The sequence below is a fragment of the Melanotaenia boesemani genome, chromosome 18 (assembly GCF_017639745.1).
Source record: "Melanotaenia boesemani isolate fMelBoe1 chromosome 18, fMelBoe1.pri, whole genome shotgun sequence".
Lineage (NCBI taxonomy): Eukaryota > Metazoa > Chordata > Actinopteri > Atheriniformes > Melanotaeniidae > Melanotaenia > Melanotaenia boesemani.
Window position 1 is genome coordinate 22,562,464 of NC_055699.1, and position 20,605 is coordinate 22,583,068.

Sequence of the window (20,605 nt, forward strand, 5' to 3'; positions counted from 1 at the left end):
TTTTTTAATTCCCACATTGTATCTTGGGAACAAGAATTCTTCTTAAAGCAAAATGTATGTGGGATCTTGTGTTCTGGAGTCATCTAAGATTAGTTTCTACTCCCAAATTTGACATAGTTTTAGTTTCCTAAACACACACCTGTGTTGTGCTTACTTTTAGACAATGTTGGGATGTTTAGGTCTGGTTGTTATAGTTGGTTCCATGGATAGTACAGGCAGACACCCACCAACATCACTAGCTCTAGTCTATGTTTTACTGGAAGGAGAAATGATGCGGAGATGAATTTAATAATTCATCCTAGATAAATTTAAAGCAATCGCTCGTTACCATTATCGTTATCGAAGAAAATCATTAAATTTGGTTAAACATTTACTTTATTTCAGTGTGGTGTCCACAAATGGAACATGCAATGCATTTACTGTGGAAGTACAGAGTTTTCCGTTTTTGGATGTCTTCATACAGTTAACTTTAAAATGGCCCGGTAATTTTATGCCAGGACATTCTGTTTTTCTACAGGCATTTTTCCCAGACTGGGCTCTTTAGCCTCTTTGTTACCAGCAGCCTGCCACAAAGACACATCATATGCCCCATTTTTTTTAGTTTCATCTCAGAAAAACAGGAAAAGATTTTAGCAGCAACACGGTGATTCCCAAACAGCTGTTAGCTGAAAACGTAACATCTGAACATGGTCTGCAGAAACTAGACAAGCAGAGGACAAACTAAGAAGAGTCAGGACTAAAAACCTATCTACAGCAGATTAGGATCTGAAAGTGATGTCCTGAAGAAATAAGAACAAATTAGCAAAGACCTGAACCAGGACTTCAGAGATTCAAGATCCAAGAACTTTATTGTCATGCCACATATTTTCACATGAAGCGGTTTGAAATTCTGTACTGAGGTGCAGATATGCAGACAAGTACAAAAGCATATGATACAATAAGATTACAATAAGAGTATAAATAAGAATACGTAGATATTAAAGGCAAAAAAGCGTATTACACATGTTTGATCCCACTTATTTATAGCACTTCGGTGGTAGTGGTGGCAGGGTAATTGCTGGGACCCATCAGAGTTCAGCAGTCCTAAAGCTTCCAGGAAGAAGCTGTTGAGATGCATCTGGACCTTCAGATGATCCAGCTGTTGGCCGAAGCCTCAACAGAAATGGTCTCCATACCATTTTTAAGCCATTTTTAAGGAACGGGAACAGGAAGAAAAGGCTGAGGTATGTCACATGACATAACAGGTCTGATGGAGGATTGATCCTCCCCCGAACCTGGGCATCAACACTGCTGAAGCAGTCTGGGATCATCTACAAAACAAAAGGCAGAAACATCTAAAGAAGAGCTTTGGAAAAACTTAAAAAAGCCTTGAGAACTATTCTTGAAAACTACTTATGGAAATGACAGAAATTATGTTAAAGAGGGTTCAGACCAAACATTCACTTTCAAGCTCCTTAAAAAATTAGACAAACTCTGTTTCATCCTTTTATACTTGATTGATATTTGATCATGTTTTGATAAAATACCATTTCCTGCTTTCCTGGAAATATGGACAGAAATTGGGACTGGATCAGGATTTTAGTTCAGTACTGTATTTAATCTTTCACCATAATTATTGAGGAGAACGTAGAAATAAGAAATAAGAAATCTGTCCACCACATCAACATTAAACAGTAAAGAAATAACATGACCCTGAATATTAAATGTTCTAAACTTAGCTCTTTTTTCCAGTAAAGTGTTTCCAGTTCTGTTTCGGAGCCAGAACCAAAGTTAGAACCAATCCAGGTGGCTTTGAACCCAAAAGCTATGTTCCACATGGCTGTGAAAACAGAGCAAAGGTCACTAACTTGAATTTAAACTTGAAGGAATGGAAGACAAGAACAGAAACAGTGGTCCTAGTCAGATATGAGAAACATGGACAGAGGTCTTCAGCTGTTGTCATTAACCTTTTAAGTCAGATTTATGGACATGCAGTTGATTGATCATGTGTTCAGCCATGTGAGTTTACATATTTTGTTGTTTGACTGGTACTGCTGGTACAGAACCTGACGTCCTGCCTCACATCGCCTAAACAACAGCCCACATACTAAACCAGTGACGGCAAGTATGCACGGCTTGGTTTGCTGCAGGGTGATTGGTTGTGTCACTCCAAACAGAACTGGTGCACAGTCAAACCCAAACTGGTTTTCTGTTGGTGAGGCAGGGGTCCAGCACCATCTAAACTGGAAGCAGAGCTGGAGCAACAAGATCCAGCGCTTCTGGTTTCCATCAGAGAGAAAGAAAGAGAGCGCGACAGTGACTGACAGCAGGGACGGATGGTTTCCATCCAACACAGCATCTTTCTGTGGTCACACACATTCAGAATCATGTTTCCATCCCTTCAACACATCCCCACTTTCATTCCCTTCTTGGAGACCCAAACTTAAACCATGTCCTCTCCTTAAAATGTCATACTTTAGGTTGGACACACTTTTTGTCTCTTAAAGGAAGCTGAGCTCTGTGGAAACAGACTTTCATCTCACAGCAAACCATTCAGAGAGGAATCCATGTGTGCGCATGTGAGCATGAGTGTGTGCACGTGTATGTGTGTGTCGGTCTATTCACAACCCTAACAATATCCTTTTCTTTCCTCAGCACTTTCCTGTTCAGTCCATCTCTGTTTAGTAAACAACACCATTTCTTTGTGTGTGCAGTGTGTTTGTGCACGTTTTTTGTGTTGTGGATGAGTGTGTGTGTTGTCTGTACTTCAGAGGTTAATTGAGCATAAAAACGTGCAGCTCAAAACATTCATTGGCTGACCTGTTGAGGCATTCCTTTGTTTGTGTTTGTGTCGTTTTATAGCCAGAAAATAACTTGGGACAAACAGTAGCAGGAGTGTGTGTCCATTAATAGAGGCTGCAGCTGACGTTATATAAGTAAAAAATAACGGAGCGAGTGAATCATGATGCAGGAACTGATTAAAAACAAACTGCAACACAAGAGGAAAAAAGTTTGTCCTTCTGTTGAAGCCAAACAAAGACACAGTCAGAATTTTAACGTGCTGCAAATTATCCAGGAAAACTTGCAACTTCCAATCAAGGATAACCTGTTTAACCTGTAAATAACTATCCTCATTAACCTGGAACTAATTATCCATGTTTGACCGTCTGTCCAGGAAAAATTGGAACTTATTTGAAACTTGTCTGGGACAGTGCTTCCCAACCTATTTTCCTTGAGAACCCCTTCATGCGACTACCAAAATGCCATGAACCCCCTCCGCCCACCCAATGCTGAAACCATGCTAGTTTAGCTTTTATTAGCTAGCTTCTTGCCAGAGAGCATTCTGGTGGAGTCCCTCAGCTGTACTTTAATAAAACCAAAGTTAAGGTAACTATCAACATATAACCCTTCTGTTTTTTTTTTTAATAGACATGAATCTTCTGTGGCTTGGTGCAGGGGAAATCCAGGTTACCAGGATAGACACGAGCTACTCCACTACTATAGCTCCTCCAGCTCACTGACCTCACTAAACCACAGTAGCCTACTGATTGGATGCACAAGATGTGTCACAATAACAATTTTTTTTGTTTGGTTGTTTGTTTTGATTTGTTTTGTTTTATATGGATATATGTATTAAAATTTTGTTGTATAGTAGATTTGAATGATTTTATATTTATTTTATTTTATTATTTATTGGCTCAGGTGTTTTATTCACATGGAACCAGTGATGATTCAGAGATCCAACTAATGATTCAGGAAAAAAAGAATTGACAGTCTAGAATAATGTCAAACTAATCCCTATACAGGAAAAACTGGAGCTTATTTTCAAGAATAACCTGAAACTTCTTATTCAGATTAACATAATATTACCTATATGGGGTAACTTGCATTTAATTATCAGGATAACGTGTAACTAATTATCCACCATTACCTGAACCTAACTATCCAGGATAACTTGCAATACAATATTCAGAAAACAAACCTTAAAAAAAGCGTCTGTACAGATTAGCCTTTAATTTACAGTCCAGAATAACATGTATGTAACTACCCAAACTAATCTTCAACTACCCAGAAAGAAATTTAGGTAATTTTGGGTAACCTGAAACTAATTATCCAAAATGATGAACATGTTATATTCAGTCCAGAATGAAGTGTATATAACTTCCCAGGTTAACCTCTTACTAATTTGTAACCAACAACACAGGAAAAATTGAAGCTATTCAGATTAATCTGAAACTAACCTTCCAGAATAACCTGAAACTAACAATCTGTAATAATCTACACCTTGGCTGCACCCTGTGGTAGTTGTGGTAGAGGGAGTGGTAGATGGTACCCTGGTTCCTGGAATGTGTGGCTGGAACATTGGAGTGGGTGCTGGTGCACGCTGGATTGTTGTCTAGGGGGGCCTGGGCATAGTGCAGGCCCTCTGCCCTGGATGGCTGGTGCCTGGTGGGGTTGACAGCTGCCGATCTTGGCCCGCCAGGGCCTGTGCCCCATGACCACGGAGGGCTCTGGCTGGGGCCTCTGCCACCCTCGGGGTGGGTCCAGGGTAGTCTTTGTGATGGGGTGGATTGGGTTCATGGCTGTGTCCGAATGTGCACCCTATTCCCTACATAGTATCCTATATAGGGGTCACGCCATTTTTTAGGAGTGTCCAAATGTCCAGAGAGAAAAAACTAGTGCATGCAAAATTACCCACAATGCATCTTGAAAAGTAATGAGAATCGATGGTCACTAGATGGGTCAACATAGACCACAATGCATTGTGAACAGAAGCTCAACATAGTCCAAGGAGGTGAAAAAATCTAGCAGAGTGAAATGACCTATAAGCAACATAAAATACAACATAAGGAATAAAAATAAAAATATTTACACACAACTTTGGATTGGATTTGGAATGACATCTTGACGAGCATTGTGGTTGCCATGGTGACGGCTGATAGTCATGTGGTCTGCGGCAAGGAAATAATAGGAGGCTTTGTGTCTGGATTGGAAGAGAATGAGTCACTATGTAGTGTGCTATATAGTGCAGCCCTATGTAGTGAATGAGGGGTTAGGGAGTAGGGTGGACATTCGGACACAGTCCATGTGACAGGGACTGCTGCTGATCACCCGGGTCTCTGTGCTGCTCTAGTCTGCCTCTAACCTCTGTGGAGACATGGTCAGATTTGCACAATCATGCTCATCTTTGCTCATTCCTGACTCTTCTTATTCTGCATGCTGACACAGTCACTGAGTTGTCCAGTGGGTTTTATTTATTTTTTTTTTATGTGTGTGTCTTTGGTACTTTAGTTGTTATTGTGATACATCTTATTGTTTTTATTGTCTAAACTCCTAATGACCTAATGCTTAGTTTACCTGTAAAAGCTGTAGGGAATTCTCTGTTGTGTTTCTATACAGGTGTAGCAGCTGGTTGTCTGGTGTTAGGTTGGTCAGGTTAGGTCATTGCTCCACTTTTTACTTCTCTTCATTACTGTCCTTTTTGTTCTGTCCCCTCTGGTTAGGTCCAGCAAGATTACATAAATTCCATAATAATTCCAAATAAATAAAATAAACAAGATAATACAATATATTTAAATAAATAAAGAAATAAAAAATGGGATTATTAAGAGGAGCCTCATACACATAAAGCTCCTTTTGGCAACTTTAGTTCGGCACAATACAGCAGCCAGACTATCATTCTGCTGCTACCATGTTGGACAGGACAAGTTTAAATAAAAATAAATAAATAAATAAAATAATAATTATACTACTACTACTACTACTACTACTACTACTACTACTAATAATAATAAATATAATAATATTCTACATGTATTTTGATCCGAGCATGATCTTTGTTTCATTTTTCTTTTATTGCATTTGGAATTTTCATGACTGTACATTTGGTGGTGCTGTATGTGCTCAAAATAAACTCACTTACATACTTACTTACTTACTTACTTACTAACCTGTAACTCATGGTTCAGAACAACATGAATTTAAATTTCTCGGTTATCCTCTTACTATCTAACTATCCAGAATAATTTTCAACTAACTACACAGGAAAAATTATTCTCCAGAAGAACCTATAACTAACTATCCGGGGTAAACTCAATCTATACTGATAAATAGGCGGAGGCAAGAAACTGGTGGCTATGTCTTTGCCCATGGGGCCCGGTTGGGCTCAGCCCGAAAGGGTGATATGGGCTCCCCTCCTGTGGGCTCACCACCTGAGGGAGGGGCTGTAGGGTTTGGGTGCAGTGTGAACTGGGAGGCGGCAGGGACCCTGGGAGTTTGTTCCTCGGCTGCTGAAGCTAGCTCAAGGGACATGGAACGTCACCTCTCTGGCGGGGACCTGAGCTGGTGCGCGAGGTTGAGCGGTTCTGGCTAGATATAATTGGACTCACCTCGATGCACGGCTTGGGCTCTGGAACCACTGTCCTCTCGAGGGGCTGGACCCTCTTCCATTCTGGAGTTGCTCCTGGTGTGGGTGTCTTGTCATTGGACTTCTGTGCTAATCATGGATTGTCCATAACGAACACCATGTTAAGGCATAAGAGTGTCCACATGTGTACTTGGCAGGGCGGACCTGTCAGCTGATCACCTCCTGGTGGTGAGTTGGCTCAGATGGTGGAGGAGGATGCTGGTCAGACCTGGCAGACCCAAACATGTTGTGAGGTTGGGAATGAGGTCCTGCCCCAAGTGGAGGAGTTCAAGTATCTTGGGGTCTTTTTCACAAGTGAAGAAAGGATGTAGCGGGAGATCAACAGGTGGATTGGTGCGGCGTCTGCAGTGATGTGTACTCTGCATCGGTCTGTCGTGGTGAAGAAGGAGCCAAAAGGCAAAGCTCTCCATTTACCATGGATCTACATTCCTACACTCAACCATAGTCACGAGCTGTAGGCAGTGACCAAAATTACGAGATCACAAATACAAGCGGCCGAAATGAGTTTTCTCTGCAGGGTGACCAGGCTTTCCCTTAGAGATAGGGTAAGAAGCTCAGTGTTTCCAGGAGGGGCTTGGAGTAGCTTCGCTGCTCCTCTGCATGGAGAGATTGATTGATTCTGTGGTTGCGCATGCAAAGTCTTTGGTCTTTGTGTTTCAACTGTTATATTTTATATGTAAAGCACATTAGATAAACATGTGTTTTAAAATGTGCTATATAAATAAAGTAGAATGGAGGTTAAAGTATTAATATCTAGAAAACTACATATTAAACACAAATTGAAACTATGTGTTAATCTGTCCTGATTAATTTCCTGTTTAGAAAAACATGTGTAAATAATCTTTAACCACCCGGTAACAACAAGTAGATAATTTATCAAAATAACCTGATATTCAGAATATTAATAAAGTATAGTATCTACTGGCTCATAATGACCTCGTCTTCCTTCCTTTCTTTCTCTGGTTGATTGTTGCACCTTCCCTTCATCCTTTTATCCTTTACTTCTTTTCTTTCATCCTCCTCTTTAATTCTTTTTTTTCTGTCTGTTCGCTGCTGAAGCAGTACAACAGAAAAGAAAAGAAAAACGATGGAGGAATAAATGAATTACGTAATGTTATTCATACATTATTTTCCCTGACACCCAATCAAACACACACACACAGAAACACACAAACTGGGTTGACACTTGTTGAAGGTTATTGAAGAGGAAAATAGCTTTGTTACATCCTGAAAACACTCACACACAGCCAAGCATGCAGCTACACAAGCCGGCACACAAACACACACTTGTGACCATGCACGTGTGACCTCAGACGCGCACACACACACACAAACTGTGAGAGTCCGGCTCATTAGTGCGGTTTGTTTAAAGCAGCAGATTGTTTTGCCGTTCCCAAAATACAGTGTTTGTTTGCTGTATTCCTTCCTCATTCCCTTCTTTTCTTCCTTGCATCCTACTTGCTTGTTTCCTCCTCTATGTCTGACAATACAAAAAATCTTGAATGAACAAATTAAACTTCTTTAAAACAGCTGTGAACTGCAGTACAGAGTTTATTCTAAAACTCTGCGCCAGACGATGGTCCCGCTGACACCCTTTGTACCACAACATGGGAAGTTTTGTTCATGTTCACCGTCACCCCTCGTTGTGATTTGTTTACATTTTACGTTCATAAGATGCTGGTTTCCATCATGAAAATGTTCCTCTTCATCTCAGCTGCCTTTTTCCTTTTAAAGAAGAAATGTGTGAAACACTGAAGACTTATCGCATCCAGTCATATAAAGTGGTCCCACTTCACTCTTCTCTGAAGTTTTAATATCTATGTACATCTAACATCTAACCATTTATGTCATGTGAAAAGGACGATCCATCATTATCCTCATTCAACTCAGAATGTTTCTGTATTAATGTGTTACTCACCAGGTGTCAGAATTCAGAAAGTCCAATCGCATATGAAAGTCCAACAGGTCCAAAACTAAGGCTGCATTCACACCAGGATAGTCTGGGTGGGTAATTAAGAAAAAAATAAATTAATTTGGTTCGACCTTTAGCGAGGCTATTATTTTTTATGAATTAAAATGTATGAATACTGATTGAATCACAATAGACTGGCATGAATTGATTTGTCTGTAAAGTGCCCTGAAATGACTTTGTTGTGAATTGGCGCTATACAAATAAAGAATGAATGAATGAATGAATGAGTGAATGAATGAATGAATGAGTGAATGAATGAATGAGTGAATGAGTGAATGAGTGAATGATTTGCTTTCACACTGGATGTAGGCCAAGTAGACCATACTGCTTGAAGAGTCATGCAGTAACAACAGCTGCTCACCAGGGGGCGATATTTCACAAAACAACCGCTGTAAGAGAGAGAAAAAGAGAGAAGGAAATCTGGCTCACTGATTGGCCAGGACTGAAAATGCTTCTTTTAACGCAAGTAAACAGTGAAGGAAAACTAAATGTATGTAGTGTTGGGGTTTCTGTTTTTACTGTGGTGTTCAAACCTAATGCAGTGTTCAGTATCCAGTATGACCAGCTGGAGAAGCAGCGAGATTTCCACCATGTTGCACTACAACACATCTTATGTCACTTCCTCTCTTTGGTTCACTGGATGGTCTGCTTGCTTTCACTCTGCAAGTGAAACGCACTGGGGTTCACTTGCAAGTAAACCGGGGGTCTTGGTTTTCAAGTGGATCAGAGTTCACTTCTTTGGTGTGCACCAGAGTTTGAATGTGCATTCGCACTGCTCTGAATAAACCATATTATTGGTGGAAGCAGACCAGGGTTTCTGTGAGCATATCATGATCCAGCAGCTTGTAGAAGCTCCTCCTGTCAACACCTTGTTTTTTTCTTTTTCAGTCGTTCTGTTGTAGATCTGCTGCTGTGTTTAGAATCATTGTCCTGTTGCATGAGCCAGTATCAATCAAGCTTTAGCTGTCAGACCACGTCATATTTGACTCTAGAATACTTTGGTATCCAGCGATGTTTATGTTCTACTCAGTGACTGCAAGGTGTCCAGGTCCTGATCATTAACCCTCCACCACCGTGCTTGACAGTTGGTTTGAGCTGTTTGTGCTGATACTATACATTTCTGACCAGACAACTGTTCTTTGGTCTGGTCTGTCCAAAAGACATTGTTCCAGACATCTTGTGGTTTGTTCAGATGCAGCTTTACGAACCTAAGCTGTGGCAGTATGTTCTTTTTAGAGAGAAGAGTCTTTCTCCTGTTAGAGAAAGACTGAACCTGTACACTGGTTCATCTGAGTCTGAGATGTAGCCCCTGGATTCTTTTGCAGTTAAGGTAAAACATTAGGGCACTTTTTTTTCTTTTGTTTAAATGATCATAAAATGGTGATTTATATTTTAAATGTTGCATTTCTGCATCTGTAAGCCCGATAGTGTTTTTCTGCTGTAGGGAATGTACTACAATAACAGAGAAAGGGAGTTGGAGATTATAAAGATAACGATGACAAGAAAAGCAGTTTCGTGAGGAATAATAAGGTTGAGGGGGGGTTACACTTGTCATCAGGTCATCAGAAACATCTTCATCTCCCTGTCCTTTCATCATCTTCTTCTTCTCTGTGTGCTTTTAATGAGTCCCTGCGGCTTTCCTGCTTCATGTTTCATTATCACACAGTTTGGTATCAAAGACTTCAGAAGACATTCACTGACGTTCATTTGCTAAAGACTTAATCTAAATTAATAGTAGCTTCTGTTTGCTTAACCAAAAGTTTAAAACATGTCTTCATATTTAGATTTACAGGATTTTCTTTGGCTCAATGAGGAAGTGAGGTCCCAAAATGAAAAGTATTTTCCACCTGAAGACATCACATAAGAAAACATACAGAACCGACTGTTCATTTGTTTGTTTATCTTTAGGTCCAGCTGTTCGTTTCAGCAACTTCTCTCCAAGTGGGCCGACTCCTCCTCCTGTGATTGGTCAGCATACAGTGCAGGTGCTACGAGACACTTTGTCATACAGTGATGACCTCATCAAGACACTGCTGGAATCGAAGGCGGTGGCTCAGAATGAAGAGTCCTGATAACTAAAATAACAAACTATCTATCGGAATGGATCAATGAGAAAATCAGACTTGATTATCAGATGCAGGTTTCATATCAGCTGACCAATGAAGACTTAATGCAGATTTAATCTTCAGGTTACCTTAAATTCATTTTGCGACCTTTGTGCTTCATTTTTTATGTAACAGTGTGTATTCTGAAGTTTTTCCACCTCAAAACTCCAAAAGAAACTTTATTTATTGCATTTTAAAGTTCTACTAAACATAACTGGAAGATTCAATCACTCTGTAACATGCAGGATCACAAGGAAGACAAGTCATGTTAAGATCTGAAGTTCTTATGTTAATGTTTCCTCAGAACACCTGAATCAAGCTATTTTAAAGCACTCCATCTCCTCCATTGTTGCCTGTAACATTGTGAATAAAGTATTTTCCTCATATACAAATATCAGTCATTTCTTTCCAATGTCCACATTTAATTTTCTGGTCATGTCCTCTGAGTTTAGTTTTCTGAGCTTCAAGGCTTCACAGTTTTATTAGAGTTCTTGAACGCACCACGATGAAAACATACTGAGTAAAGCTTGGCAGTGCAACGACACTTCACAAGGCGTCACCTTGCCTCATGGGTGAGAGAATCCATATAATGAGGCCTTCATTCCTTGTTTGATGACTTCGGTGTTGTTAGTGTCCTTAATGAACTAACTAAAGTCTTTTTTGTTGTATATCCGCAGTATTTTTAAGCCACTGAGAACTATAAATCCTGTTCACATGACAGGGTAAAAAAAGTTTTTCCAATCCAGAAGGTAGAATTTACTGTAAATACTGTAAAGAAATGTAGACAGTTACTTTAAATTCAGCTGTCAGATTTCTTTAAAAGTGTGTTTGAGAGATTTCATATCCTATCCTACAGTTTTTAGACGCATCCCTTCTCCAACACATTTGAATAAAATAAATGGCTCGTTGCCAGGCCTCTGCAGAGCTGAATGACATGCAGATGAAGGAATTCAGCCGTTTGACTCAGGTGTGTTGGAGAAGGGATATATCTAAAAGTTGTAGGATAGTAGATCTCGAGAACCACCACTGGTTTAATTAGTTTCACTATTAATAACGACAATATTTTCTGTGGGTGACGTTGGCTGTACTGGCAGTATTGGTGGGATGGTCAGTGTGTGCGGTAACAGCCACAGTACTGGGGATATTGGTGTATGGGCATTGTGGGGAGTATTGCTGTATTGGTACCAGAACCGGTATTGTGGGTGGTATTGGTTGTATTGCCAATACTTTTCTACTTGCTGCCTTTTATATAAACTGTTTATTCCTCACACTGTAACTTTTATTTCTTACATTTTCTCATTTCATTTGAGCTTTTTCTTTCTTTCTTTATTTTCTGTGCCGCTAATTCCAATTCAGGGTTGCAGAGAAACTGGAGTCTATCCCAGTAACTAGCAGGTGGAAGGCAGGGTACACCCTGGACAGGTCACCAGTCCATCTCAGGGCTTTTTAATGTTTCTTCTGCATCCCGTTGTAGTGCTTTTAATGTTTCCTCTGAAGCACTCTGAATTGTCTTGTACACAAAATGTGCTATACAAATAAAGTTGCCTTTCTTTTCTTATTGGTAATATTGGCAATACTGGTGGTCTGGGCAGTGTGGACAGTGCTGGCTGTATTGGTTTTGGGTTGTATTGGTGGACACCATCTACTGCATACTGATTTGGAGCTCAACCTCTGACTAATTTATTACAAGTTCGTCAGTCTAAGAACTTGCATGAGCTAAAGAAGCTATTACAGCAGTTTGTTTGCTTTGTTTAAAGTAAAACTAATATTTCAAAATTGTGACTTTTCTGAGTCACACTTATCTAAAGATTAATACTAGAGCTCTTCCTGATTTTCTCATTGAAAGTCTGGAAACACACTTAAGAAAAACCCCAAAAAGGAAGAGTCCTGGGCCTGATAATGTCTGCTATCGGGCTCTTGCTAACACAGAGTGCCAAAAGAATGGAAACACTCCATTGAATGGTTTTAGGCCAGTAGCATTAATGTCTCTCTTATAAAGATTTTTCAAAAACTCATTAAAAATTCAATTTTATCACGGGTGAAAGATCAGCTGGATCCATTACAAGTTGCCTGCAGGTCTAGTAGAGGTGTGGAGGATGCTATCATTACTTTTACATTTTTTTAATGATCAAGAACTCATGCTAGACTGATGTCTGTAGCCCTTTACTCAGCTTTTAATACTATTCAGCCTCATCTTATAGCAGAGAAACTCATTAGTCTTTTTAAACTAGATCTTCATCTGGTCGGCTGGATTTTGGACTTTTTAACTGAGTCCAGTGTGTGAGAGTTAATGTTTTCCTCTCCGTAGGGCTGCACTCTTCCACTGCTTTTCCCTAAGGATGCTATCCCTCCCCGTTGCTGTATATTCTTTATACTAACAACTGCAGCAAAGATTTAAACAGATAGATCCTAAACTTTGCTGACGGCTCGGTTATTGTGAGTCTTCTTTATGAGGATGAACAACATCGTGGGCCTGTGCTGGATGACTTCCTGTCTTGGTGTGTTGAGTCCTTCCTTCAATATGACAGAGGACATGTTCTTAGTTCCAGGAAGTCCACTTCATGTCCTGTTTTGACCAGCATTAAAGGTGCTGATATTGAGTTGGTAGACTAATAAAATCTGGAGGTTATGATTGGCAATGTGCTTTGTTTTGAACTTGTCAGTTTTACCTCTAAAAAAAAGTCTAACAGTGACTTTGGTTCTTGAGGAGAATGAAAACTTTGAATGATTCTCTAACAATGATGGCTCTTTTTTTAAGTTTTATTGAATCTGTTTTAATGTTTTGTATTGTTCCTATGGAAACCTGACAGTAGCAGATAGAAACAGACTGAGTAGTCTGGTCAAAGCATCTCGTAAGGTTTCTGGAATGATTCTGAAGCATCCTCGGCCATCTTGGAGTGTCATAATCATCCCCTCCAATCAGAATTTGTATTACTACCTTCTGGTCGGATGAAGATGCCTGTCATCAGGACAAATATATTTAAGTTTTCTTCCCCCCCCTCTGCCTCAAAAATGCCTAGCTACAAACTAATTTCTCTGTTGGAACAAAAAAGTTTCTTTACTTTTACTTTACTTTAAAACTGGGATTATCTTTTCAAGTAAACCCACCAGTGTACCTACACGTATTACCCTTTAAAGCTAAACGAGGAATGAAACCTTCATAAATACTCAAATGATACTGATATTGTGGTTAACTGAATTAAAAGGGAGCAGCAGTACAAACCATAAACTCCACATCCTCCACATGGTCTGGTTGTAAATGAATGTTTCTGCCTGATATGAGTTCCACATGTGCAAACCCTAACAGTTTACAGCAAGTAATCTGTACTGTTTATATTAAAATAGCTCCGTCTTCCACAGTCTTTTGCTTCAGTAGTTAAAACACTACTGATAATTGCAAATAAAACACTCAGAAAATATTTCTGGAATAAAGACAAACATTGAACAGCTGCATGTATGAAGTAGTTTTTGTGACATTTAATGCACATAGGAAATATGTGTGACAGTCCAGAATCATGTCTGCATACATAGAGGGATGGCAACTCCACCACCTGCAACTTAGGGGCATGGGAATTCCTGGAGAATGATGAAGAGGGAACAATTTTAAGTAGTAGTAGTAGTCTTTATCGTCGTTTCAGCCATATACATAGTACATAGTGAGACGAAGCAACGTTTCACCGGGAGCAGTTGGTATTACACATAACTGTAAAAACACAGTAGACAAGACAGACATCATGTAATAAGTTAGAGCGCATACACACATACTAAGGGCCACACGCACACAGTGCACATACACACACATGCCCACACCTTCACACACACACTCACTCGCATTCATTCACATACTCCCACACGTTTACACAAAGTGCAAGGACAGCAGTAAGGTAAGACAAACACACTGGACAGGGCATGGCTTGAACAGAGCTCTGATAACTCGTGGTTATGATACGGGTCCAGCAGCAGAAGTAAAGAAAGTGCAAGAGTGCATAAGGTGAAGTACGCTAGTTTGCATTTATGTTGCAAGTTGTTACAGGTTGGAATTAGATTTGCAGAGTAAAATAAAGGTAAAGAGGGAAGATAGGATGTGAAGGAAACAGCAGCTTGACTTTGCATTTAGAGGAATTGATGATATTGTGAAGCTCCTCAGGTTTCTTTATAGATTCTGTTTCCTTAAAGCTGCTTTAATTCACTGTGTCATTTTTAGGAGTGTGCTTGTGTCCACCTGATGAAACCAGTCTGACATGGGATGTCTTTTAGCTACGTTTTTGGTCTCCACAACCTCCTGAATGAGAAATGTGGATTTGTAAGAGAGAAATGCTGCTCTGTGTTCAGTGTCGTCTCTTACTCTATCTGCTGTTGAGCAGGTTATTTACACAGACATTTTACAGCTTATCTAATGTAAACTAGTATGACTAAAGATGCTGGCCAGGCAAGTTAAGTGAACTATTCTTCCTTGTTTGATTAAATGTATAATTTATGGACATGCAGGATTTTAACTTATCTGGGGAGGGAAGTGTTTATGGGAGGTTTTGAGTCCAAGTGGGAGGGCAGATTTATGAATTCCCTTAAGTTGCATGTGTCTTTTTGCAGTGCCTCCTGAAGACGGTGATGTGGTTTTAAGTGGACTGGTTTGGCAACAGTTTTAGTGTGGGGTTGTAGTGGCCTGGGGTGTGGAAGGTTTTCCCTGGTTGGATCCCTCCTCATTTTTAATGAACTTTGGAATACCAAATAAAGCTCTGTTTTCTTTAAGTACTGTCTGGTGTAATTGTTTAAGGGCTTCAACATTTAAGGAAAGAATTTTTGCCTGTGGTTAACCCACTAAAGATTTATTGCAGTTTGTTTAGAAATTATACTGGTTTCACTGTGTTTGATGGTATATATTTTTTTTTTCCAGGCAGAAATGGGTGTTGACATGTTGTGGCTGGCATCTGCAGTCTTCCTCAGTAGTCTGCAGATGCCAGTCAAAAGATGCGAAGGTAAACAAAATAAACACAGACTACCTAAATTTGGAAAAAGAAATGGTCAAATAAATTTATAAAGAGAAGACTAAATGAATCTGTTTGCGATGCCGCTGTTTCTGTCTTCAGCTTAACATCAACCACTCTTCTGTGGTCCAGTTACTCAGGTGTGCCCCCAAGTGGAATCCTGTGGTAACAGACTCAAAACTCAGGAAAGCATGAGATTTTGTGGTAAAAATGCAAGTATTTTCTCTGACCTTCTCACCCTATCTCTAAGCAAGAGCCCAGCCACCCAGCAGAGGAAATAAAATTTAGCAGCTTGTTTTCGTGATCTTGTTCTTTCAGTAACTACTCACAGCTCATGACCTTAAGACAAGATAAACATGCTCTGATTTGTGTGGAGTGATGAAAAAACTTTAACTTTCCTCATATTAAAACACAAAAACCAGATGAATATGTGGTTTTATGTTTGTTCATTGCTCTTCTTGAGCTTTGTGTGAAGCTTGCTGATGTTAAAGTGTTGACTAATATGGTTTCAACTGGTTTTCTCTCACCTTCCTCTCAAGAAACTACCTGCAGATGAAGTGTAATCTTTCGGGGATAAAGAGTGAGTGATTCCTGACATCTTCTGCAGATATTGTTCTGACACTGCAGCTCAGGTTGTTTATGACGTAAATCTTCTATGATTGTCCCTCAAAACATGGGCACACAGCAGGAGTAAACCTTCCAGGAGGTCGATTCATCCTCTAGTATGTGCATGCTTCTTTCAGGAAACTGCTGGAAACACTGAGTGTGTTGCTGATGTCTTGGAGGGAGTTGGTGGGAGGATGTCAGGCAGGTTGACAGTTTGATTAATGGTGAATAAATCCGCTGGTAGAAAGCAGATTAATTGAATGAATGTGATGTTTACTGAATTCGAGGGAATGTGACGCATCTGGACGGTGGCGTAGCCGCCGGGGGAGATCAAGACTGACGTGTTTGTTTGAGTTTAAGGGGAGGAAGGGAGGACAGGGGAAGTTCAGGTGTGATTCATCACAGAGCAGGGACTTACTGTAGACTTGTCGTCCAAAAACACTGCCGATGCCTCCTGCAGAATGTCATGACACAAAACCAAAACACAGTATGGAAGAGAAGTTAAATGTCCTTTAGCAGCTATATTTTATGGAGCAACAGCCATCTTTGGGGATTTTATTCAGCAGTCGTGCCAAATTTTGACCTACACACTGATTAGCCCTGATTGTGGACTGTAGGGAGCCAGAAGAAACTCAGACAACTTTTCTTTTCTTTAAAGGTCATCATTATCCTGATTTTGGATGATAATTACATACCTTCATTACCTTTTTTTTCATTATTCTGTGTATGCTGTTTGTCTTGTGTTTGGTTTTTTTCCAAACAACAAATGGTAAGAACAAGTTCTGACGTACCTTATTGTAGAGACTTCCAACACCACAGGCCCTGTCGACCTTCTGACTCATACTCCATCAAGATTTGTCAAAGTAAGGAATTCATGAGCATTACTTTCAGCTGATTCCTCCTTCAGGCTCACAGTGTCCATCACACTGGTCTCCATGAGACCAGTTCTAATGTCATGTGGCATACCTCAACCTTTCCTCCCCATTTTCCTTAAGAATGACTTCTTAACATCCACCCTTCCATGGAGACCATCTCTGACGAGGTAGTCCTCTAGGAGAAACTGTCTGGAAAACGTCAGATACTTTAATTGAGTGGATGAAACAATCTAACAAACTCACAAGGAAATCCGTAGAACCAGTTGACCTAAAACCCAATTGTATCTACCTGTAGAGCAGGGATCACAAAATCTGGGCTTCTTGCACCAGTGTCCTGCAGGTTTTCAATATGTACCTGCTCCAGCAAACCTGGTTCAAATTAAATGGATCCAGCAACCTATGAAATTCTGCACAATGACTTGTTAATTTGAGTCAGGTGTGTTGGAGTAGGGAAACATTAAAAACCTGCAGGATGCTGCTCCAAGAGGTCTGGATTTGGTGATCCCTGTCGTAGAGGATACTATGTGGTCCAAACATTTGAGTTTGGCCGTAAACAGATAGCTTGGAGTCTTTATAAGTGAGATTCTTTCTAGATGTTTCTTTTAAAAACCTTTTACCTACCAGGTGACATGATTGAAAACCGATTCTAATTTGCTAAAATGACATGGTCAAAGAGAGAAGGAAGAAATCAAAGACATAGATATGAACAAAAAATGGCAAGAGTAAGAAGAAAATGTATTAAGCTTGTATTCAACAGGGAAGGAAAGAAAGAAATATCTGTATATGTGTGTGCATGCATGTTATAATGGACCTCTTGGAGACTGATCAAGGTTAACAAAGATTCATTAAACAGACAGGAACAGGAGGAATGATCTTACATGGATACACACTGTTAAGTTGACAGATCATCCTGGAGCCACGGAGCCGGGAAGGGAAAGAAGAATAGTCCCAAGTATGATGCACTTAGATACTCTGCTCTGAACACAACAGTGATGTAACCTCGGATCGCAGGGGGTTTCGGGTCTTTCAACAATCAGACCCCCTCCTCCAGGTGACCTAGCCAGGGTTGATCAGGCCCTGGCTGTTGATCAAATTGTGTCCAGGTAGTGCTACCCTACTTGCCACGCCTCTCCCTTCTTGATCCACAACCACCTTGACACCACTTTTGCTGCATCTGTGGCCAGCTTAACAGCCCTTCACTGACTGGCTCCTGTGATGTCTAGCATCTTGTAGGCCCTGCAGAGGGATTGGTCCACAAATCCTCGGCATTCCACTTCGATGTGTTGGGATCATGCCTGCCAACCATTGTTTCAGCACTCCTCCACTAGCTCCGAGCACTTTGCCCCCTTTCTCTCATGGGCCTCCTCCATCCGGTCCTCCCATGGCAAAGTGAGCTCCAGGAGAATTACCTGCTTGGTTGCTGCTGGGGTAAGGACAATGTCTGGCCTTGATGTTGTCTTGGCGACCACTTCTGGGAACTTCAGCTGCTTCCCCAGGTCAACTTGAAGCTCCCAGTCATGCACCAAAATGAGGTCCAACAGGGAATGAGTCTGGCACTGGAATATAAGTAGCCAGGTGAGAAGATTGGATACAGGTGTAGATGATTAGTAATCCGGAGAGTGATTGCTGTGGTGCATGGCTGGAAAGGGTGTGGACAATCAGTACTCCAGAATGGGTGTAACAATGCATGTGGTTGTGTATAAGAAAAGAATGTGTGCACATATGTATGTATGCATGCAAGTATGAGCCAAGATAATTTACAAGACAAATGATTCATCAAAATCTGTTTCTGTGTAAACTTGAAAGTGGGAAGAGATGTCAAATTTATGAGTTTGAGAATATTTTGTACATGATTCCTGTCAGCTACCTCAGAACGTGAATCAACATCCCTGGAGTTTCTTTGCTGTTGTAAACTTCTTATATATCCTTGTTTTTTGGTTGATTAGACCAGTGGTTCCCAACTTGTGTCACTGACCCTCCACCAAGGGGTTCACAAAAGAACACAGGGGGTCCGCAAGGCCAGAGAAAACTTTCCAGATTGTTATCTATATGAAAATATGTCAAACATATCTCTTCGGCAAAAATAAAAGCTACTTATTAGGCTGTATCTTATGCTAATAATAATTTTGGACCATGTATCGTGTGGTCTAGTGAGCTCAGTGAGCTGGCTAATAAAATAATTGTAGCTAGCTGGTAGGTTGGGAACCACTGGATTAGACCATTCTTAACTCTTCCAACCACCTCGCTGTTGCAGATAAGCGTTGTTTCATCTCTGCAGTTCTGTTTCAAAACCTTCTTAGTTTGATGATTATCCTAACCCCTCTTTTGTCTGAGCCAGTACTGTGAATAACCCACAGTATTTTATAGGCTGGCCAGATTTTTCTCATTGGTGACAGGTTGTTACTTCCTGCTTTATCTCATCTCTCTGGAGGTGAAAATGCAGGTTAAATCATACTTCATATGAAAAGAGTGACACTGTTAAACCAATAAAAAGGAAGTGGATGGAGTTTCCAAACTATCTGTTTGCTTTTAAAGTCAAGCATATGATACTTTACATTATCTGAGCTAGGATTTTCTAGCTTTTAGCCCTTGGCTTTTGTTTCTCTGTTTGAGTTTGTTTAGTTTGACAGAGGAGAACAGGAAGTGCAATGCTGCTGCTGCTGTTAGTAAAGCTGCAGTCTTTACGTGCAACGACTGACCTCCTCATCTTTCTTTTTACTCTCTCTCTCTCCCTGCTTTGGTCATATTCGGCCGCCCATTTGGCTGCCTCTGAGTTGAACCCGGTGTGTGAGAGAGAAATTCGGATGTACGTAACTCACCAGCTCTTTAAGTGTCTCTTATTCCCCAACATCTGGTGTGTGTGTGTGTGTGTGTGTGTGTGTGTGTGTGTGTGCGTGTGCAGGAAGCTGAGTGCTTCAGCCTGATGTTGAACACAGACACAGTTATATGAGAGAGGCAGTCTCCAATACGTTTGGTAACTGAGGTCACAGTCAGACCTGCCATTAGCGGGTATAAAAGTTACTGTATTTTAAGGGTTATTTTATACTGAGTGTGACAACAGTGGGTTCCACCTGTAAAGGTGATCAGAGCCTTGTAAATCCACAACAAGGAGCCATGCATTAGAGTGTGTTAGTGTATGTTAACTCACTCAGTCCTGTTTGTAACAGTGATACTTTGAGCTGCTCAACATCTGGACATTCCTTCATCATCTTATATTGTATCTCCATCCTCACCAGACCATTCTTTGTGACTTGACTATGAACAAAATTCTCACCCAAAGTATCAGCCTTTCAGATCCTTTTTTTGAAATCTCTTACCTTTTCATATCAATGTGCTCCAGCTTTAAATCTAGATAATATCCATGGAGCAGCAGTTGTCTGGTCCAAAAATATCTTGTTGATGTCAGAGATCAGAGGACAATGGCCAGACTGGTTGGAGATGATAGACAGGCCACAACAAGACAAATCAGTACTGGTTCCAACCCAGTTATGCAGAATAGAATCTATGAACATCCAGCCATGAAGACACACTGCGGAACGTTTGCAGAAACTCATCAGGCAGCGGGCTGCAGCGACTCCAAAAATGTACATAATAAAATGTCATTGTACCATCAAAGAAGTCAGGAACACAGTTTTAAGGCTGGAAAGTTATGTAGT

At 40.4% G+C, this 20,605-nt stretch overlaps 2 protein-coding genes across 3 annotated transcripts in view; one reads left to right on the forward strand and one right to left on the reverse strand.

Annotated features, from left to right (window-relative positions):
• sugct (succinyl-CoA:glutarate-CoA transferase) overlaps positions 1 to 10,821 on the forward strand; it is a 106,819-nt gene extending 95,998 nt beyond the window's left edge. For both annotated transcript variants that reach the window (XM_041968059.1, XM_041968060.1), the window contains exon 14: positions 10,287 to 10,821. In XM_041968059.1, the coding sequence (XP_041823993.1) occupies positions 10,287 to 10,450 (164 nt within the window). In that variant the 3' untranslated portion in view covers positions 10,451 to 10,821. The remainder of the gene's footprint in view (positions 1 to 10,286) is intronic.
• Positions 1 to 20,605, reverse strand: part of LOC121628724 (NACHT, LRR and PYD domains-containing protein 12-like) — a 2,607,341-nt gene that overhangs the window by 1,076,992 nt on the left and 1,509,744 nt on the right. The window lies entirely within an intron of this gene.